This window comes from Danaus plexippus, chromosome 20 (genome assembly GCF_018135715.1).
Source record: "Danaus plexippus chromosome 20, MEX_DaPlex, whole genome shotgun sequence".
Lineage (NCBI taxonomy): Eukaryota > Metazoa > Arthropoda > Insecta > Lepidoptera > Nymphalidae > Danaus > Danaus plexippus.
In genome coordinates, this window is record NC_083550.1 from 820,823 (window position 1) to 844,366 (window position 23,544).

Here is a 23,544-nt window from a genome sequence, read left to right on the forward strand (position 1 = left end):
AATATAGTACATACAGACAGTATTGGTGGTATAAGTAATATACAGAGTAATATAATACTCAGAGACGTATTCCATCTACAATATTGAACCTAGTACACTATATTTCCTGTTATTGTTTGGTATCAACTTCAGACAAATCCTTTGAAACTGTCATATGTTAATAGATTAATACAGTTACAAAGTGCAAGTCCTTTTAATTCCACGCAATCTACAGGTATCGCGGGACAAACTGACAACCGTTATGTTGAGACTTAGTTATCTATTTCTGAACGTACAGTTGTAATTAAATATATCTAGCGAGGCTAGAGGATGACAGGTCGACTAGCAGGGTGACAAAGTGGAGGGGTCCATACGGCGAATGTCTCAAAGGTAGACCATATTCGAGATGGGCAGACGAAATAGTGAAAGTAGCGGGGACCTGCCCAGGATATAGCCCCGGATAGAGGCAAATGGAATTCTTTAGAGGAAACCTTCACCTTCTTACACATGGAAAAGTTTTCTACATTGATTCAATAATATTTTTTTAAAAATTAATGTAAAATTAATTATATTTTCTTTTTTTCCTACTTTTTTTTAACTTCCCTGTTGTAAAGCAAGAACTAAAAGGCTTTTTATTTTATTCTGTTATATAGATATCTACGATTTAAACACCCTGTATGTTCGTTTGTTTCACTCATTCCTATCGATCCATTAGTTATTATTTTGCGGATGCTGTTTATTTCTATATATTTCAATTCATTGACGAGTTCACAAATGACTTGTATAAAAGATATCGTACATTTGACTTTCAATAATAATAAAATATATAAGAGATTATTTTTAATATGAAATTGATATTTATTAAAATTATGAAAAAAAAAAATTTCAAAATCGTAAAAAACGCTGCCAATTTGGCCTTAAAATAACACGAAAAATTTTTTTTTTCCTATATTTTAAAATCACAATTATCGCAACGAATTAGTATTACGACATATTTGAATGGAGGAGCCTAAATACTTTTCCGGATAACTATAAATAATCAAAAACTGTTAATTTTATAACCGTACGGAAGTCAAGTAAACGTTTTTTTCAAACAGTAAACATGTTTATATGAATATAACATTCTGTTGTCCGTTTGTAGTGATTTTGAACACGACCTACATAGTACATACCCACTCGGATCTGTTACTTTTTAGTAAAAGTATAATCACGTCCGTAATTACTAGAAAATTATGATTTCACGTTGAATTAACAATTATAATAAAAAACAATTCATACATTAGGTCTGTAAAAACAATTACTTTGATTCGTTGCGAGTTTTTAATTTTAATGTTATTTTGTTTTTTGTCAATTTCTTGTAAAAGTTTTACGTACGTTATGTAATCATAATAGCGAAGTATTGTCTAAGTAATAATTCTTTGTATATTTTCTACTAAAATAACAAATGTATTGTTTTCATTTGTTTTTTTTTTTGGATAGGTATTAATATGAAAAATAAAAGGTGTGTAGTTTTATACTACCACGCAAGCGAAATTGTTTCCATATATATATATATATATATATATATAAACAAACGAATAATTTTGATTTCAATCTCAATATAAAAGTATGGCAAATATTATAAATATAATCAAGCAAATGTCAGATGCCTGTAAAAAAGGAGAAAAGTTGCACCATCTAAATAAATTCTAGGAGACGTACCTTCGCATTTTGATTTCGCTTCACTTGAAAAAAAATCTGTGTGGAGCTGTCTCAGTATTTTGGTAAAGAACCGTTGTTTTGAACATGGGTTCTATTTTCGTGCCTTAAAATTTAAATCAGTGATCCGTCCTATTTTTTTTTTTGATAAAATCCACCCTAGATAACTGGGCTGTGGAACAAATAACCTCGAACGACAGGACATTGGGTTGCCAAGATCATCTCCGTGGATGAACGACCTGAGTCGCCAGTATAGCGTTCTGCTGGCTTCGTTCGCTTCACTCGATAATCGGTATCCCGTGGAACGTACCGAAATCTTAAACGATCATTATGTTTACTCGAAGTTTGCGTCGTCACACTACCTAGGTACGGATTACGGAGATTTAATAGTTTTTCAATTATAAATCTTCTAACATCATAGTAATAAAGTGGATTGTTGATAAAAGACCGGTAACAGGTTGGTGGGTATGGGGAAGCTACAATCTTGTAGTAAGCTCACAGCTGTACGGCCCAACTTGATCAGTGACGGCCTTTAAGGCTAAAGGTAATGCGACATACCTTTGAAAAACAAATCAAATAATCTGAGACAATGATATAAATGATTGAATTTAAAATAAATTAAATTATCGAAAAAGGAAACATAAAAACGTTGAGCTTTCTTTTTTACCTTTGTTTTATCTTTTGTAATCATTAATCATTTTAGTTTTATTAAAACAAAGTTAACAGTTACAATATATGTTTTTGTATTTATGTAAATAGAAAACTATTGAAAGTTTCGGTTAAAATTTAAATTTATATTTAATTAATAGAACATTTAAATTTGTGGTCAACGCCATCTTGTAGTACATCTTTAAAGTTCGTAACACTTAAAGTTTCATAGGTTTCATACTAGTAATTGACTGTGCACACGACGAAATTCTCTAAGTAATCGATAGATGTCGCTTTTAAAATACTTCTATTATATGGGGTTTGGAAAAAAAAATTAATAAGGTTTTTTTTTGGAATATTATTCAGACGATTGTCAACGTTCCCAGGATATTTACAAAACAAAACTCAGAAATATCAGTGGCATGAAAAAATTTATTTGATTTTCTTTTAATTATATAATTATGCTACTAAAATAAATACAGAGACTGTCTCATTATCTTCACCTTAACTATATATTCAGTTAAATTAATAATAATCAATCAATAGTACATAGGTCGTTAAAGCGTTTAACCTAATTATTTATTTACAATTCAAATGGATTCATGTGTTCAATAATAATAAATATAAAAACTGTGTTGTTTATAAAAACGTGGAATTTTATTTGGTACTCTGTGGTTATAACCTTGAAACAAAAGCCGCGTCTACGAGTACGTCACATAGACCGTACGTCGTCACGATACATGTCACACAAGATCGCAGCTTGTACAGATAAAGGTATTATGTGAACGTGTTATCAAACTCGTTTGTCTTATCGCTAGCTTTTATAATTTAAGATCAATTTTATAAATAACAATGGAACTCTTAGTGGAAGATAAATTCGCTTAAAATGACTCGATTATACAAAAACTAAGATCGGTTAACCCGTATGGACAATACACGCTCTTATTATACATAACGAAGACCAAGTAATTTAATGACTAAGAGCACTTTGTTGTGTTGGAACAGTAAAATAATAAAAAGGATACAAATTTTATTTCTATAACTTTCATGTTATCGGACAGTTTGTAAGAATTGTTTGTTGGAAATGAGGATTTTCACAAATATTTTAATTTAAATCGTTCGAGTGCTCGAAGTCATAACCTTAAACTAACCTTAATCTATGGCCGTCGGAAGATTTGGATCGACGCAATGTTGCCCTGCCAACGACGGACACTGCACAACGAAGGGTAAGTTAAAATTGGAAGTCTAGTTAACTATGTGAAAGGCACGCTAAGTGTTTGTACATGTGTGCTATAACGTTGGCATGGCGATAATACTGTCCCCATAAATACATTATATATAACAAATCCGTTTTTTATTATAACTGTAAGTTTCAGCGTATTAATTTTGCTGTTTATTAAAAATATTGAAGTACCATTTTTTTGGACATTTTTAAAGTAACGTAGTTATAGGAACATAATTAAGCTATTATTTATATAATTATGTTTTTTGATATGTCGCATCTTTACATTTACTATTCAAAAGTTGCAAAACGAAGAAAAAAAATATATAGTACATACTTATAAAGTTAAAATCTAGTTTAATTATTATTTTTTTCTTCTTTTTGCTAATTTGTATACAAATTTGGTAAACAGGCAAACCGCATGTTGACTTTAGGTATGAAATAATTATGGTAAAGCTTAAAATTGTATTAAAATTAATATTTACACGATAAAGATAAAGATAAAGGTGATCCGCTCGTTCATTTAAAATGAGTTGAATTAACTAAATCATACCAGAGTAGATTTTTTTTGGAATAAAATCATAAATTTACATAGAATTACTATTTACAATATCGGTAATGGAAGTTTGTTACGTAGGAGACGTAACTTGAGAAATATAAAGGAGAGTGTAACGAAAAGGACATTGTGAATATTGCACAATGAGAGATCTTTAAATATGAGTGAACGATATATCAAGCTTTGAATCAACTAAACATTTGGATGAAAGCTAAAGAGGAATGAGTTCTAGTACAAAATAGCGTGAACAAAAGCATAAGCTGAAGAAACAAAGGAGCCGTTATAAAGACTAGAGAGGTAAAACGGAATGGTTGAGATAGAAACTGATTTGAAAATAACAAGAAACAAAGTAATATGTTATATATTGCACATCATTGGGTTGCTTCAGCGGTGTGGTAGTGGGAGTAGCGCCAGACCTGTGGGGGCGAGTACTCCACCTCCTGGCCGCCGGCGCCCCACATCAGCACCGTCTGCCGCGGCACCTCTCCGCCCTGGATACGGTCCGCGGATCCAGGGTCCATCGGGTCCTGGGCCGTGGATCCACTGGAGCCCGGACTGGGCCCCGGGTTTGGTGAGCGACGGTCCACGTTCATATAGCGGCTATCCACGTAATACTCTCTGGACGGAGGCCGGTATGGGACCTCGTACGGAGCCGGCTCTAGGAAACCGTTTGGCGGGTACGTGTAGTGATAGGATAAGGGTTTGTATTGATGGAAGATGTTGTCTGATAGGAATCTGTCGTCCAAGGGCGGAGGGGCGTAGTGGAGGGTGGGGGCGGGGGGGTACTCCCCGTACGGGGCCGTGTACGTCCCGTTGAGGTTAGTATAGGCTGCCGCTACATCAGCGGCGAGGTACTCCACCGGCGGAGGAGCGGGTGTGGTCGGAACCCGCCGCTTGTTCCTACACGTGGAGAGGAAGTCTCTGAGCTGTGTTTTGTATCGTCGAGCCGCTCGCGGTGGCGTTGTCACTGTGGATTCACAACCAGAGAGCTGTTCTGTTTCAGAGAAGTAGAGACTAGTAAGGCCGGTGTCTAGATAGCTGACTTTAAAGTCCATTGTTCTCTTCCCGTGGAGATCGCGGCCTTCTTCCTCCCTGGAAGAAATTTAGACCATTAATATGTGGGTAATATTTGTGCGGTAGAGACTGATTTAAGATATACAATTTAATTTTCTCTAAAGTAAGGATTTTACTAAGAAATGGACAAAGTCTATAAATGTATGGTCGTCATTATTACTTACATGAGTGGTCTGTGGGTGCTGATCACGAAATCAGGCTTGGAGTTCTTGTAGACCAGTCTTGAGGACGTTTGGAGCCACTGCCATAGACCGTCCTTGGTCTGAAATCGGTACGCGATCATTCCTGAAGCTCCAGTTTTTAATACTGAAACATAACAAATTATATATTTAAACGACCAAAATATTTATGAGTAAATAAGTGAATGTCCAATTAAAATAGTGAATAAGATATTTTTATGTCTTATTACCTTGATATACTTACATTCTTGATGAGCGCTGGCAACATACGCGAGGTCCTCGTAGTGTACGAGATCGTAACCGCCCATATTAGACAGCTCGCCGTCCGTGTAACCAAGTAACAACTTGCCTCTGAAACAAAAACGAGGTATTGGAAAATATTACTCTATATATCTGTCTGTTATTGGAATTTGTACTTATTAGGCTGAAGAATTGAATTTGATTGGTACGTTAGGGCAGGTTAGTTCTAAATTCATATGTCGTTTGTTTTGTTTTGTTCAAATTGAAGATCGTGATACTTAGTAAATATATTTAAAAACTAGTTAAAATGGTGAAAAAATATGTACTTAAAATAAACCAGTGCTAAGTATTGGAAAATATAAAAACAAATTCAGTCTAAATCAATAACAATAAGTAGTTTCAAGAGGCTTGGTGAAGGTTATGAAATCTAACAATCAAAACAGATAAAAAAGAGAATGCGGGTCATTGTGAGAAGTTTATATTCTGTAATAAATATGAATTGTTCCCGTGTCGGTGTGTTTATCCCTTTGATTGTGGACCGAGTATGACGATAACCAGAAATGAATCCATTTGTTCCGCCTTGTGTTTGATAATTATACATTTTTTACGGGACATGAGATTCTTATTCCACATCCGTTAGTATGAGAATGATAGAATTAAAAAAAAAAATAGATACCGTACTAAAACCAAATAAATTTTTATCAACATAACCTTTGATGAAGACCTTCACACGTCCGGATTCGATATGAGAAGTCATTAGCCACTTCTTCAACTAACCTTTGGTCCATAGACACGAGTGATAGGTCGAGCTTGTGTTTGCTCTTGAACATGACTTCTTTCTGCGGTATTTCCAGCAGACTTGGTGGTCCAAAAGGTGCGCAGATAGCAAACAACGCTAAGGGTGGCTCTTCAGTCTTCTTATTTTGACCATGAAGTACCTTTATGCGACCTCTTATATCTAACCTCTGAAATTCAATTAATAATTACAACGTAAGGATTTCTGGATGCAAGTTAAAATTATGTGAAATGTCGTTTAAATGTTTTTTTTATAAATGATTTGGTGACAAATCCTTTATTTATATAGATAAAATCTTTTAAAAGAGCAATTATTACTGTCTCAGAATAAAAAATCATAAACAACATAAAATTTATGAGGTAGTAGCAGGCACAGACTCTACCATCCATACTAACCAAAAACCCTGACGTGTTGTCAAGAAGACATCTAAACCTGACAGTGAAACTTCTCTCTAACATGTGAGCTCTCTCCGATCTTAGAACGTCTTGTAATGTGAGCGTGTTGGCTTCCGGGGGGAGGAAGGAGTTCCATAAAAGCTGTCTCTGCAGCTCCTCGCGGTCTTCCGAGTGGACCAGTTCGTAAACTGATTGGTGAACGATGTCTGACTGAAAAGAGAATCAATTATTTTATCACAAAAAAATGACATAACTAGATAAAATAAATCTATTTGGGAAGAAAAAAGCAAGTCACCGTTAAACTGAGGATAAATAAACCGACGATGACCTTAAAAATTGATTTGTGAACGATCATTAAAGAATCATCTGTTACGAAGATGGATATATTAATAATGGACAGGTGAGGAGCAATTGGCAACTTTAATGATCGGAGTTAAGGTTCATATTAGAACGGACGACAAATAATATGAATTTTAACACGTCGTATAACAAAGAGTCGTGTAAATAGTGTGGATAATGTGCCGACAATAAACGATGCAAGTAGAAAACTAATTGATAATCAATGGGGTTGTGCAAGGCACCACGCTGGAGCCCCAACCTTTGGAATGACATGTTAATGAATCATCCACGGAACCCTAAGTTTATTATAAAATTGGGGCTCTGATAGTCGAATGTTGAATGTGGGTTCGAACATATTGCGTTGGCATTAAATGTCAAAAGATGATTTGTTTTGTAATTGCTTTTTCCTTATCCGGGGTGAGCTGCTTCGGCCAAAACTGAATGCTAGTTACCTTTTTTCATGGTTTATGTCTTCGATGATTGATTTGAGTTAATATTTGGAAACAATTCGAGAACACGATTGTTTTGTTATAAATTTGGGTTAAGTTTTTTGGTAATGATATTTAAGACTTTCGCGTGTTTTCATTTAAATAAGGTAATATTTTCGGATGTACATACTACCTACGTGTCGGTTACTTTACAGCAACCGTCGGAATTAAGTTGTTTAAAGTAATAATAAAAATGCGTGGTACGTCGGAAAACATTAGCATTTAAGTTTTTGGTAACCATCAAAGGTATCAATTTAAATGTATCAGCGTGACGAAGTCAACAAAAATAATTTAGATGAAACAAGTTACAAGCTATATATATAAAGACTTGAAGTTTACATATATGTATTATATATTAAATTCACATAACTTAAATCATCAAACTCATGTTCGGGTGAGTTTCATAATGTTCACAAATAATGTTAACCAGCGTAACCTTTGTGTTGCAGATCGACCATACAATGTCTCGAAACAATACAATTATTTTACCTTAATTTTTAACAGATATTTTAGGGAGCCATGTGCGGTCATTAGAGGGTTCATACGACTGCCACCTGGTGAGGCGGCTCCGAGTTAATCGACCCTTGTCCGAGCACATTTTAAGGGTGCGTAATTGTAATTTTTAAATCAAACTTTATTAGCCGTGGGGCAAAGTTGAGTCACGGAGATAGGTTCCGACATTAGTGTGCTCGTTGAAATTGATTCTAAGATTTATTCAACAAATATTAGAATTTAACGAAATTTGAAGCTATGATTATAACTCTATTAATATAGAAGAGAGAATTACTTAAATATTAATCTTTCAAAAACATTGTACCTGGGTAAATATTGTCATTATTGGCATACAATCTATTTTTAACTAAAATGTTTCTTTACTTGTATAATTTTTATATATATAGTTCATCGACCCGGCAGGACTCTAATCACAAGACAGTATTGGTTGCTCGAATAGAGTTTGTTTTGATCAAAACCACTTAGTAACACGTGCCAGAGATAAACACGGATCGTTTAATGATTCCTTAATGGCCTATTCAATCGACCACAAGGACGAAGTGAGACGATTTAAAATTCGCTTAAGATATATTAAAGAGGGAAATCGAAACCTAAGACTTCTCACGATATATGAGGAATATTAAATGTTTAATATAATGCTAACATCTATGTCCAAACGGTTCCTATATAATTCCTTATTTTCATTCAGTTAAAACTAATCAGCTAGGTACATCCATGAGATCAATAACAAATATAATATAAGTTCATAATTATATTAATGCTATCTACATAATGATCTGTGTAACTCAGGTAACCAAATACATTTAATTCTGTTTCAAAACTATGAGGGTAGTAACGATTGGTAAATTTCCTGGGGTCGACTCGACGTCGGAGTTTTGATAGCAATATATCACTGCGACTTTATTAGCTTTAATAACTTCCACTGAGGTTTTTATAAACAAGAAACGCTTAATAAAACTACCTTCGTTTAGATCGAGAAATACCTATTGTTTTAAATATACCCCACTCGAGGCACATCGTCATTGTTACTTTATAAGTTTTACTTAGAATACTACACTAATTAATAAAGTTTTTTATGTTGTAAATAGTTATAAATGCGAACACCCGTGTGCTATCGTAAATGTCAACTTATTTAATATATTATCTACATATTGGCAATTAAGTTTACCTCAACAGCACTATCACAGAACGTAGCGAATAAAGCGCAGTTGTCATTAGTTGTTTAAATAAAAATCGAATGATTATAATTAATAAAATATCTTAGTTTTACGAGCACTTTACTCTGTTTATATTATTCATTGATAAGGCTGACGATAAACCGGGCAGTTTAATGAAGCCTAAATTCTTTATAACAGTTATCGCTGTAATTAATATTTTTATTAAGTCACCTGAAAATTCGAGCCGTATATATTAAAATGATTAATAAAACGGTTGCGTTTGTGAGTAGAATAATGTACATTTTTTATAATGGCCGTAATTAATTAGGGAAATGCGATAAAAAGTGAAATATGCATTAAATTTTTTTAACCTACTTATGCATTTTTATTTGGGTCAGTTACTGTTACATTTTTATGATTTTTTTTTTAAATTTTAGGTCGTGTTTATTCTTACCTGATGGAAGCCTAAGTAACTTTCAATACTGTGCGTAGCAAAGAACACCTCTCCTTCGCATGTAAGAATCATCAAGAATCCATTGAGAGCCTGCAATCAAAATAATACTTATTTACTATATAATTGATTTTGAAAAGAAAAATTGTTAGCTTATATTCTGGTGAATAAAAAGCTTGACGAGACATACGATTCTTATAACAATTGTCGTCTAAAATTTCAAGTAACCTAACTAGGTTATTATATATTAACAAAATTACTACGTTTACTACGATTTTTGCTGATCAAAAAACTTAATTTAAGGTAAAAATACTTTACGAACTTTCCAGACATCGTGCAACGAACATCGGAGGCGAAGGAACGTAAAATATTAAGTAAAAGTTCGAAGCTTTTATTTATAGCCTGAAGGCTTAAAGGGCGATATTGATTTATCACCAAGATATATTAGATTTCTTTCGATTTAGCTCCTGTATAACTTTGTAGGCACTTTACTTATTTATATATTATAAAGGATATTAATATATAAAAGCAATGAGGACGTCGGTAATGTGTGATATTAGGACAGTGTTGTTTATGTCATATTGAAACCAATTTCTTAGTTAGTTTAATACCTGCAGGAACATCTCCCCATCCGGCATGATGTGATCGTAGTGTGTGTGATCACGACGGTGTAGCTCTTCCTTTTCTTTGTGCATGACCACTGTAACATACAATACGTAACACTGTAACATATATATTATAAGTGATTATGTTCTACCAACTCATAACCTGGTTTTAGGATCGAAAGAAGAAAACGTACATTCATCGTTCTAATGTAACTTAACATTATGTTTACCATGAGTTTGTGTTAATACTACAAACGGACCGTTAACAGGTTTTCATTCATGAGTCTTAGCTCATTATATACTAGTATAGTAACGCTTCGGACGTACTTAGTGTGACGATACTTAATTACTTGTTGCCGGCTAGTACACTAACAATACAGATAACATTGATGAGCGGTATTTTAATCTGAACTGCAAGAATTACATCTCTGTGGATACGCGATTGTTTGAATTACGGTCAATAGATTAAGTAACGATATTGCTAGTAAAATATATCGGTAAATTAACTTTAAGATGAATAAAGGTATATGCCATGAAGTAAATGCATGAAAACATATTTGTTTAAATCGGTGACAGATATTGTATAAGTGAATTTCTTTATTCATACAAAACTATGTTTGAATTTTCAATGAGTTTTCATCTGATATACAAATATTATATCAAGTAGGGTCTGGTGTTATAGTCTAACGTCGAATGGGCGGGATTTGTACGACAAATCACATTCTATCTAACGGAAGCTGTAAGGGGTGATCTCGGTGAAGGATACTCCTATCTATTATCATATAAATAGAGTCTAGAATTAGTTGATTTTTATAAAATATGAGAGTAATATTTAATTATTGCTCACAATAAACTTATTCGGGTTCATTTAACCGATAACTTTGTGGTATATACGTGATATTTACTAAGTGTGTTGAAGTAACTTTTCAATATAAACTTTTCATAGAAAACAGAATAATATAATAATATTTAAAATTATTTATTACAGCTTTTAAGAGCCAAACAACCTGTAAACCTGTGATAAATTAAACAAGTCCTTATGATATTAAAATATAAACAATACTCTAGTATTTCAACATTTACATTATACTAAGTTATAGCTGCGAATTTGTCAGCTTTGTTTGCGTAAACAAAGATTGTGTATGTGCAAGAATACATACATCACTGAGTGGTCACAAAAAACGATGTTTCTTAAAATTAAAATGACTATATATTGAATGAAAGTATCGGTATATTATTTTAGACAAAGGCCAAAGCTATAAAGAATAACTTTTTGAACATTCAACAACAGCAAGAGCAGACCTAAATTATATTTATTTTTTAATTATCTAATAGTACTTAATTTTATTCAGGTATTGAAAACATCGTCATCATCGTCATCATCAGCCTATCGGAGCCCACTGCTGAGCAAAGGCAAAGCTTTAATCACCACGCTTGCTCAAGACGGGTTGGCGATTTCAAACTTATAATTTGAAATTATAAGTCCAGGTTTCCTCACGATGTTTTCCTTCACCGTCTGTCAGTGGCGTCTAAATACTTTTAGAAAGTACATATGACTCGGAAAAGATCACATTGGTACTTGCCAGGTTTCGAACCTGTGCCCTCACGTACGAGAGGAAGGCCTTTAACCTCCAGGCCACCACGACTTTTTTTTTTTGAAAACAACTCAAATGAATCTGTATTTCTGAGAAGTTGACATAAATACCTACATGTATAATGCTATGGAGTTGATATTATTTTTAAATCTTACTGTCAATCGTCTCGGTACAGTGCGCGACGTAATTTGGCATTTCGCTTTCAAACGCAAACAAACAAACAAACATACGCTAGTCGTTCCTACCGGCCAATTATGTGTGGAATACGCCATGTGCTGCTAGTGATGCGACCGTCAGATATCGATATCGATAAGGTTGTGTATATGAAATTTGTGTCCTCAAAATATCAAAAACATTTAAAGGAATACAAATACAATATTCCGTTTATAATTAAATTGAATCTTGATAAAAACTATTATTAAAATTTAAATGAAAAAATATTTCTTGCGATAAATTACGGATTATATATTACGGTAAAAAATATATATTTGATAATAAAAATGTTAACGTTGTTTTATGTGCACCTGGGTGACTTGCACCTGAAACGACACGACCAAGTTTACAATAAATCGAATATTATTAAAAAAAACTAATAGATAAATGAACAATTTTATCGATCTCTTAAATGCTATATTTTATATACATATTGGATTTATCGTCGCGATCAAGATAACGTTGCAATCGAGTCAATTTATCGATAATGTCCGTTGAAACGTCACTAATCGAACTGGCCGTTCTTATCACCCATTACAATCGTCATTACCGTCTGTCGATACGTTATTTTTATTTTGAATTGAATATTAAAATTTATCTTTCTTTAAATGACTTCAAAATATTTTTAATATTAGTATATTGTATACAAATCTGTCTCATATAAACAGAGACGGCTCTAAAATACGTTCAGTATCTTTCGTTTTATCTTTTAATGAATTCTCTTTAAAAATATTTTGCACCAATAAGAATCTGTTTGCTAGATAAGATTGTATCTTTCCAGGGCCCGTTTCTTCTTCTTTATATTATATATTAACTAATAATAAAGAGGCGTTTTGTTCTACAGTATCCTTACCACACGTTATGACTGCAGACTAAAGTCCAAGTTTCCAGTTTGTCGTTAATAAAACTTTACCTAATGGTATCAAGATTTGTGAACAAAATTTTAAAAACCGTCTGTGTTTTTCGATGCTTATTATGAAAACTCTTTGTAAAGGTAACAGGGTAGGTAATTTTGACTGTTGGAAGGTAATATAGCAAAGCTCCCGTCATCTCAGAGTCTATTATTTTAATCTTTTCACATTCTATAGAATCTTAACACAATTTTAATAATCCTTTTTGGACATAAGGATTACTTATAGAATATTGAAATATGTTTGAATATAAAACGAGACGAATGATTTGAGGTTTTTGGGTTGATTTTTAAAAGACAAAATACGTTACAGTTGATTATTTTATTTAGAATAAAGTGACATAACATAACTATATGTACACCGACTAACAAAACTCCAACTAAAATATACGGAATCGAGTAATTGCTTTACCATTTTTTTTTTTATAATTTCGCCATAATAATTACGAACTGTTGAACAAGAAATACAAAATGTTAATTTGAAAGTTTCGCCAACATGCAACTATGATTGCGGGCGACGTGCTTTGAAAATTGTTTCATAAAACACACACAAGGACGAAGTGACGCTTACCTCAAACTTATATATATACGAGAGTATAGTATTGCATTTGACCGGGTTATTTCATTAATATTATCATTATAGCTATATGTGTATGTGTATTATTATTTTGTTTATAGTATATTTGGTTCTCAATAATGGAAACACTAAAGGACTTAGACTGAAATACATTGTGTAGCTCTAATACAGGAACAGCTCAAAAAGCTAGTAGGTATGTAGGAATATACAAAATCCATAGATAAAACTTACTTTACAAATATTCTATTATTTGGTTCGGTGAAAGCTCTCATAATATAATACATGATAAAGATCAATTATTTATTGAAGTTAAATGTATTTAACATTTCGTAACATGATATAAACCTCGCAAAAACACGACCGCTAAATATGTATATATTTTTTTGTAATCTGCAAATTGTAAAGAGCGCCTTTTTGAGTTAACATCGGAGTGTTTTTAAAAAAAAATATTTCGTTCTGTTATGTGATGGTAACACGGAAGGCTAGTTAACCGGAGGGTAATTATTAACTTTCTACCCCGTTTAGGTAGTATTGTGAATATTGACCTTAAAGTTCGATACTAATGGATGTTTTTTGAGAAAGTTACTAAATTTTATGTATTTTTTTTTATTATTTTATGTCAACGTTTGTTTATCCAACGGAGCACATGTTTGTTAGCATTTTAAATAGCGTGACAATGATTTCCATAGAAGGCTGAAGGGACTGTTAGTTACATTATCAATTTACTTTTATAATGTTAATAAATACTATTGTATATACTAACACTGAAAGAACGAGGGAAATAACTGAACGGTTTATTATGTAATATAAAAAGATTTTTGAGAAGAATTTTAAATGTTGCTAGTCAAATAACACTGGCAACAATTTAAGTATGTGAGATTATTTGACGATAATAATGCTATATACGCTCACACACAAAGTTTGTATCATTAAAGTTATATAGTTAGATAATTTATAAAATGACAGAAGTCTGCAGTTTAAATAAATTAAAAAATATATTTATTAAGTTTTAATCAACAATGTACGTATGTGTGTGTATAAGTACGTGTGCAGTGATGTGTTATTGCAAATGCAGACATTTATTTAATATATCAAACATCGCGAACAAGTCGCAGGCATTAGCTAGTCATGAACAAAAAACGAAATATCCACTATAATACATAGCTTCTTCATCATAAACAGCAATAAATAATGTATATAACATGTTCACAACAACACAGTAAAGAATTCCAGATGTTATTTGTGCTGGAATATTCCCATTTCATTAGTGACCTGGAAATTAGTATTTTAAACGCGTATGTAATTTATCAATTAACCTTTTTACTACATTTAAGATTATTAACGGGTGTCTGTTATATTTTTACTTGAAATTATGATTTGTTCTTAACAATTTTGCGTTGAATCTATAGATGGACTATATTATTTTTTCATACATTTTTTTCATTAGACAACCTCCTTTCAAATTCGATTGAGAGCAATTTTATTAGATGTTCTTTCCTTACAAAGCGAATCTTGACTAATCCCCAATACCTTACGAATCTACCCGGTATATCACCAATTATAGTAATATGTTTTTTATACTATTATTTTTCTATTAGCTAGTAACTATAATTAAAAACATTTATTATTATGCCTGTATGAAAAATAATTTATACGGCATAATTTATATAGGTATATCATATAAAGTGCGTAAACAAGACTATAAGTATTCTTAAAAAAGACTGTTCCAGCGCGTTAATAATTCCACAATAGATAAATAAAGATCACACAAAAAACACCTAATGGCGTAACACACGGCTGGTCAGGGGTTCATATACCACGTGCCATATTGTAAAACGGTTGCAACAGATGCTTATTACGTTTTTAATTGTTTTTTTTTTTAACCTACTTCATAACATTCGATGAATACTAATGTTAATATCGGCGACTTTTATAATTTTAATAAATTTAAAAAATAAGTAACATGTGACACAAAAAGAAACCGCTAAAACAATGTGTTTTTATTAATCGATCAATCACAAAACAATTCAACCTCCTTGCCGTGTAGTGTATTGTAAGTCATCGTGACTATTTTTAATCTGTATCACGACATGCGAAGTCCGCGCGCAATGTCAACATCGGTTTAACGCTCCGCGGGCTAGTACAAAGGTTTTCAACTAATTAGACGTAAGGGTTTTGTGGTTTTGGTAATTGATAAGGAACGGTACGCTGTTTTGTGTTAAAGTTTTAAAAACGAAATTATTCATTAGGAATGAAATTGCTAGGGGAAGATAAGGTTAGTGCATTTATCACTTTTATTTACATATTGTGCTGTTTGTATTGTTATACGAAAATCAAATTTAATATATAATTTATAATAAGTTTCATATTTGAATAAGTTGTTTTAAGTGTAGCTCCTTGACAAAACCCAATAAAAAAAGGATTTAACCAAATAAACCTGTACCTGAGAGTGGTTTATGAATATTATTATAAATTCATTTTTAATTTATAGCCGCCATACAGTCTAATGCTTTATTTTGTTCTACAACTCATAATCCTATTACACATGTAAGTATGAAATACAGCCGATTTACATATCGTATTACCGAGGCGACAAAAATCGGTGCTGTGTGAACCACTAATTTCTAAAGTAAACAAATCGGTGAAAAGATTCTCGAACATACCATAAATCACTCGCAAAAGACGTCTCAATACCCATTCCACTGTTACCGTGACAAAGACGGGAATAGATCTGTGTGTCTTGATACGGGTAGGAGTGAGATAGTGATATTTTCTCGTTTCGTATTAATTAAGGAGCGGATAGCAGATAAATCATTGGCTGTCCGCGCTCCCTGTGGGAATCCTCGAGAGTTATTGGGACCTTTATTCTAAATTTACAATTACAATATTGTAAGTGTTCGGAATATTTAAAATTCGAATGTTGTATCGGTCTCTGGAGTGTTGATTTGTATTCTGTGAATTCCTTGGATATTTGTTTACGCTTCATGTACAGCCCGCGGCTAACATCTAATGCTCGACTGAATTATTATAATATTATGAGAGGAAATACTGTATATATCATACTCAGACATTTGTACATTCTAGTTGTATTAAATATATTTTTTATATAATTTAATGCGTATAAATGTCATAAGCTGTCAGTCAGATAATTATCTTCCCGCCAACTGTCATCGTCAGTTGCCCGGGAATCGGTTGATAGATTCGCCCACTTGATATCTAACTGTCACGCTGTACGGACGCTTAGGGTGTTTGAAGCTTATATTTTAATTTATTCGTTAAGAAAATATAATTTAAGTCATAAATTAAATTAGCAATTAGTTATATCATATTTTGAATATTGATAGACGTTACGAGTGTTTGTTTTTGTGATAAAATTGAATATATATTATATATTAATAAATTAATTTCATTAATATAAATAAATATGTGAGGTATACGAATTATTATTTCTAATCGGTCTAAATACAGAAAACATTGACGGGCAAATATCTATAGCATTAATTAAAAAAGTCGAAGTATTCGGAATGAGATTGGATCCGCCATTTAATTGATAGCGGAGGCATCCCAGAAGAAACGGTCGTTAGCTTATCTTTATACTGATTTCACACCGTGCGAGCTGTGAGGTTTACATGACGAACAAACACACTGTCCTAATATTTGTTATATAAACAAAAATACCTTGAAATTGTATATAAAGGTAGGAAATATCTTGAACATTATCATCCACATAATAACATAACATTATTACTTATATAAATTAATTGTATTAATAGAATATTAAGTTTACTAATATGAAAAAATAATATGATTATTCTATATATATTTTTTTATTATTATTAAAAAATATAATTATTATAATGCAGTATCAAAACGAGAGCGTCATAAAAGCCCACCGTACTGAGCCGTTGGTCGGGTCACGCTTTGCAAATAAAAAATATACATACACAAGTAACCCGGGCCTGTTAACGAATCTGATTACTTGTATAATGACTTGATTCACAATAAATTATATATATATATTATAATATATATTATTTATATGTTCATTGATTCTGAAAAATGAATACAGCATATAAAACATTCCCACTCTATGGGCTGTACTTTTAATAATGTCCTATTCGGTTAAGCCTTTTCAGCTTCGAGACAGCCAACAATACATTTGATTGTAATATTTTATATAAAAATAAAAATGACGGGAATCGTATCGAATCCAACTCACCAATATAATATAAGAGTGAATTCCCAATGCTTGTCCAAACACCAAAGATTCCAGTCCCGTCAGCGCCAAATGGTAATAAGTTTTGGCGTAGCGAGCTCATAAATCAGAGGAGAAGCTCAATTAAAACCAGCTATCAGATGTACTTCTGTTACAGAAGGCCTTACATTTATTTTTAATGATACATTGGAACTTTTAAAGCTGTCAACTGATTATTTTTGGAGCATACCATCTTGTTTGCAAGTTATATATCAAGTCGAGAGCAATACTCGATATAATTTAACACAAACGCTATTAGTGTATTGTAAAGGTATAGAAAATGATTTTTTTTTTAATATATTTCTATTATGTTACAAAAAAGAATATATGGAATAAAAATATTCGCATAGAAACATTAAAATAAACTATGGAAATCGATCTATTTGAACCCGATACGGTTTCTATTACATATCATAACTTTCGGCGATTAAAGATTGTTAAATTCGGTTTAGTTTGAATTGAATCATTTATATTATTGTGATCGTTATTGTAATGGGAGTAGTTCCAGAATAGCTTGAATCATATTACTATGTACCAATTCGATATGTCTCACACGATCCGAGCTAATCTAAGCCTTATCATATCAATATAAAGCGTATTGTTGTCTGTGCTACCGTTAATATTGGGTTATTCGAAGGCTCGTGCGCTCAATCAATTACGATCGGAATCGATTCATCGATCGTAATCGATAATTATCCGTGAGCCAGCTGTAATTTCTTTTCGGGTAATGTCAATGTATTTTCATAATACGCGGAATGAATTAAAACTCCGCAATAAATTGTTTTTTTTTTTTTGACGTTTTTTACACTTTCAACACCAAAACCGTGAATGCTCCGTCGTTTGCGGCTTTTATTTTCTACTAATTAGAAGAAACGACACCTTACCGTAAATAATATGACTTCTTGATGTAGTTTTACCCCGATATATATTTAATATAAAACTTTTATTTATTTTAAGAATTATGTGTAAGATGTTTTATACTAAGGAAGTAATAAATATTTTTTAGGTTTTTTCTAGCAAGGTCCAATACGGTACATTCGTTTAGAATGTCTGGTTGTTCGATTTACAGTGTAGGTACATGAATCAAAAAAATAAATAAAAATTTTTTCTTAGTGAGAACTCACTATTCTGCATATTTCGCGGAAAAGATACATATAAGTACGTGGAAGCAGCTGTTTGGATGTTATCACTTCTAATTTGTACATTTTGTTATAATTTCAATTAAAATATTTAATAATCTAAAATTTTTGTCTTTCACGGTTACCACAAGTTTGTAACGTGACACATACGAAACGTATTCGTATTGTCATTCAATAAACTTTTTCAATGCTATATAGACTATAATGTGTTAATAACTATGAATGAAAACTGAAAACGCTCCGTATGTAGTGCAGATGCAATTTTGTGGTAAGCGTAGTGATTAGGAGACGGCATCCAAGACATAACAGCTTGTTTAAAACTATGACAGATGTTTTGGTTCATTCATATTATCCTTACTCTAAATGACAGATGATATATGTATATATATATATATAGAGAGAGAGAGAGAACACAAATTGAAAGTATTATATAATTACTAACAATCGAAATGGAAAATTGTGATGGAAATATAGTATTCTAAAACGGTTGCCATAAAGCAAACAAACACGAAGTGACCAGCTCGAGCTGGACCCTATAAATAATGTTATGAAGATGTCAATGTGTAATGGGACTTCAAAACCGTCTGATGCAGTGGCTGTAAATCGAGAGTCGCTCGAGGGTCGCTTAAATAACACCACGTAGCTGATTGTACTTGCTTTACGATCAACCTAAATAAGGTTACAACTGAGTTCTGCATTGTTTGATTTTATTACATTTACTTCACATGATCAGTAACTGATCTTGCCTTAATTTTTTTTTTTAGATAAAATAGTGTTAATTTTCTTTTAAGTCAAGTAATTTTTTATCATCAAAGATTATCATTTAATTTAATTCTCTACGTCATCGTTGTTAATATTATTAAGTATACAATTTGGTGTAATAAACCTTTACACAGCTGACTGATAAGTTCATATCAATTCATACATTATACGTAACGCTACAACATGTTAGCGACATATTACCGCTTGCGTTTTAAGCGTACAGCAAATTATTCGCCATTTCCGGTTGACTTGTTTCCACTATCAATGTCAAAAGGCCCGGTGTATGAAATCCTAATTGCTAATTTTTATTTACCGTCCCGTTGCATGCTATGCAAAATTCTAACTTATTTCATCACATACGAGGCTTATATTGCATTAATCAAATCTTATCGAGTTACCTGCAATTTATTTTCTTTTAAAAATTTCTCCACCTGTTATTAAACGTTCGTATTTTTCGAATTACCGCCATTTTTGAAATGTCATCGGGTATCAGCTGTCATTGGTACTATCTAAGTTTTGGATGCACCTACTTAACAAGCAAATGTTTCGTAATATTTAAAATTAGTTTTCCTTATTATTATATATATAACTTGATTGTATTACAATAATGAATTATGGTACAAATTGAAATGTAAACTGCACTGTATTTAAATAAGCATGTGGGAAAAAACTACCTTTCATTGACATATATTGACGTTAATTGTCAAAGCTACTATTAAAGTTGCCACCCACGAATAATATCTATTAACTGAACTACTTCTTTGTGTCTTTTTACATTCGTATGTATAATAATTAATTACGCAATTATTCGTTTTTATTGGTGTAATTTAACTGAAAAAAGTTTGCTTATTTACGACTATTATTATATGCATGTAGTTTTTATCCTACATTTTATATGTTGTTACAATAAAAATTTTATTACCCGAGTATCTGTTTTCAAAAGGACTATGAAATTTTTGAATTATTCAATAATTATAAATTTCATACGGTCCGCAAAGCACATTCACTGAGGTGTTTTACGATAAAGGACCTCTGCAACAGATTTATTCGAATTTAAATTGAAGGCTACTTCAAAAAAGCTTCTGTGTTTAAAAAAAAACATTATAACTTTAAATAAATTTTTAAAAGTTGACTACATACTAATTTTTAATCAGATATAATGTATGTACTTAGTACCTTTTCAAAAAATGATTTATATAAAAAGTTTACAATTATTTTCATTGTCCTTATTTTTTAAAATTCAATTGAACAAAATTTTCTAATATTAATATAAGGGACAAGTAACCATTTATACGGATTTAATATATATGTATATATATACGTGGTGTACAAAAATATTATGAATAGTATTACAACAAAACAAATGACGTATTTCGTTGGGTAGGTATATATAAAAATTGTTTGTGAGAAGAATTTAAGAATCGGAATATTTTTTGAAAAAAGAATGAATTTTATAAGAAGTGGTTATATGAAAAGGTGCTAGACGTAATATGTTTTTAATTTCGTTGTAAAACTCAGTAATAGTGTTGTTGTCATTAAATGGACATGAATAATCGACTATCGATAATTTAATGCTTACACTTGCTATATTCAATTTAAAAAAATCTTTGAGTCACCATTAAAGATATTAAGGATTAATCATTGACTATATAACATTTTTAAATCATTTCATTTTATTCCATATAAAATAAATCAATTTACTTGAAAGTTAAACATTGTGAAAGGAATGGAATTTCTTTAAGAAAATTGTTTATTATATTTCGTTAAACAACATAATTAGTGAAATCATGAAAATGTTACATTAACTCTGTATTGATGTATATAAGGTGTATATTTGTTTGTTTCGTTCTCTATTAGAAAAATTATGTTGAAATTCTTTTGACAATTTTCTAAAAACGCTTTGATGTTATCTGAATTAATATCGCACTTAGATATATGCGCATAAGATTTGTATTCGTTTGCAATGATAGATAATTAAATAGAAACTTTAATTGTTACCATAAATGTCGATATAATTGATTGTCTATTTTAGATGCCTAGCACGCTTCAGTAGTTCTCTTATTCGTCTACATATTATGTTTACATTATTTACAATACTGTTATTGTTTTCCCTTCCATTAGAAATGTTCTTATAAAAAAAATTTAAACAGTAAAACAAATATTGGTATTAAATAACAAAAGGAAGTAGGTTTTATAAGAACAGGGTTTCCCCTCTAGGGAATCAACAATAAATAATATATTTTTGTACATCCTAAATGATTGAAATAGTTTTGAGATATAAAATTTATGTGCAAGTAAAATTTTCCATTAATTAGCCTTCTTTTTCCAATTAACCGATTTTGGGTGTCATATTTTTGATTAAGTTTTATTAAAACGGTGGTAATAATATATTTTTTTGTCACACCTTAAACATGATCTAACCGAGCGGGTATGTTAATATAATTTTCGTACAAGGAAGAATTTTTAATTCCATATAATGTTTATTTTATTGATGTCCTGTAATTATTTCTCTCATTATATCCAAAGCTGGTGTGGTCTATAATTTACTGCCCAGCTGGGATGAGCGGGCTCGTACAGCTTTCTTCTGTGTATTATATTTATAATGAGGAACAAACGGTCAGCTGTTCACGGTACACACACATTATCCCAATTAAAATTTCATGTCAAAGACCTTGTTCTGTCTCACTAACAATTAAAATCTTATTTCAAACATATATATTCCCTCTGACGTCCGATCGTACGGATTCGGTATTCAATTAAACGGGAGCCGGGAGATAAAATTAAGACTTAATTAAAAGTCCATAATGTAACAGCACACAATTAAAATAAAATAAAAACATTGATGATACCAAAGCGTATAAATGAAGCGAAGCAGCCGAGGCGTAAAAACATTTTGTCACCAATATCGTGTCCGCATCGTGACTGGACTCGTTTTGTTTCCTCTTGTTTTTGTTTTTGTTTGAATTTGTTGTGTTTGTATGGTCTCGTTTTGTTTGGCGAATTTTATCAATGGCTGGCGTTGCACGCGGCGCGTGGTGTTGAATATCAAATGAACACAATGCGTTAATTGCCTAAATTCCTGATATCACAATGAGATCGGTTGCCTAATATAAGATTAATTAAGAGACTGATACTCTATTGGAATGTTGTGAGGACAATAAATTAACCGGCTTTCGTTCGGTATTTAATCTTTTGGAACAAAACATTAAACATTTCTGAAATCTTAATTGGATCTGGATTTAACCTGTTTGGTCCACATTAACAATTGTGACGGCTTCAATAATATTTCGCTATTAATTTGTAAGTGAGGCCGTGTCGTATGAGTCTTCCTTTATATTAACATTGAATATCTGTGTGTTAGAGTATCACCTGATATGCCGTCGTTAAGTGGAGGCAGCGCGGACCGTGTTTAATGCCAGTTATCTTTGACACTCGCTACTGTGTATACATATAAGATGGTCGGAGGATGCAGTGCTATTAATAAATTAACAGATCACTTATTTTATAGATATATATTTTTAAAATATTATCAATTCATTTAATATTTGTTATGAATAAATATTATATTTTTTTAACAATTACAGACAGAATCAAGTATAAGACTATTTTTTTATTCGCATCACCTACGCTTAAAATTACTTTGTAGATAACGAATCATATAATTTAAAATTGTATATAGAGGGGACATTTATTTTGTCATTTCTATAATGAACAAGCTCTATATCTGAACGTCTCACTCATTGACTGGCTAAG

General features: G+C 31.7%; 1 protein-coding gene across 1 annotated transcript in view; it reads right to left on the reverse strand.

Annotated features, from left to right (window-relative positions):
- Positions 1–2,739: 2,739 nt before the first annotated feature.
- LOC116774103 (aryl hydrocarbon receptor) overlaps positions 2,740–23,544 on the reverse strand; it is a 57,169-nt gene continuing 36,364 nt past the window's right edge. The window contains exons 3-10 of the mRNA XM_061523908.1: positions 10,347–10,435; positions 9,739–9,828; positions 6,788–6,997; positions 6,374–6,561; positions 5,601–5,707; positions 5,342–5,483; positions 4,520–5,195; positions 2,740–3,537 (exon numbers count right to left, since the gene is read on the reverse strand). Of these exons, the coding sequence (XP_061379892.1) occupies positions 3,478–3,537; positions 4,520–5,195; positions 5,342–5,483; positions 5,601–5,707; positions 6,374–6,561; positions 6,788–6,997; positions 9,739–9,828; positions 10,347–10,430 (1,557 nt within the window). The 5' untranslated portion in view covers positions 10,431–10,435 and the 3' untranslated portion in view covers positions 2,740–3,477. The remainder of the gene's footprint in view (positions 3,538–4,519; positions 5,196–5,341; positions 5,484–5,600; positions 5,708–6,373; positions 6,562–6,787; positions 6,998–9,738; positions 9,829–10,346; positions 10,436–23,544) is intronic.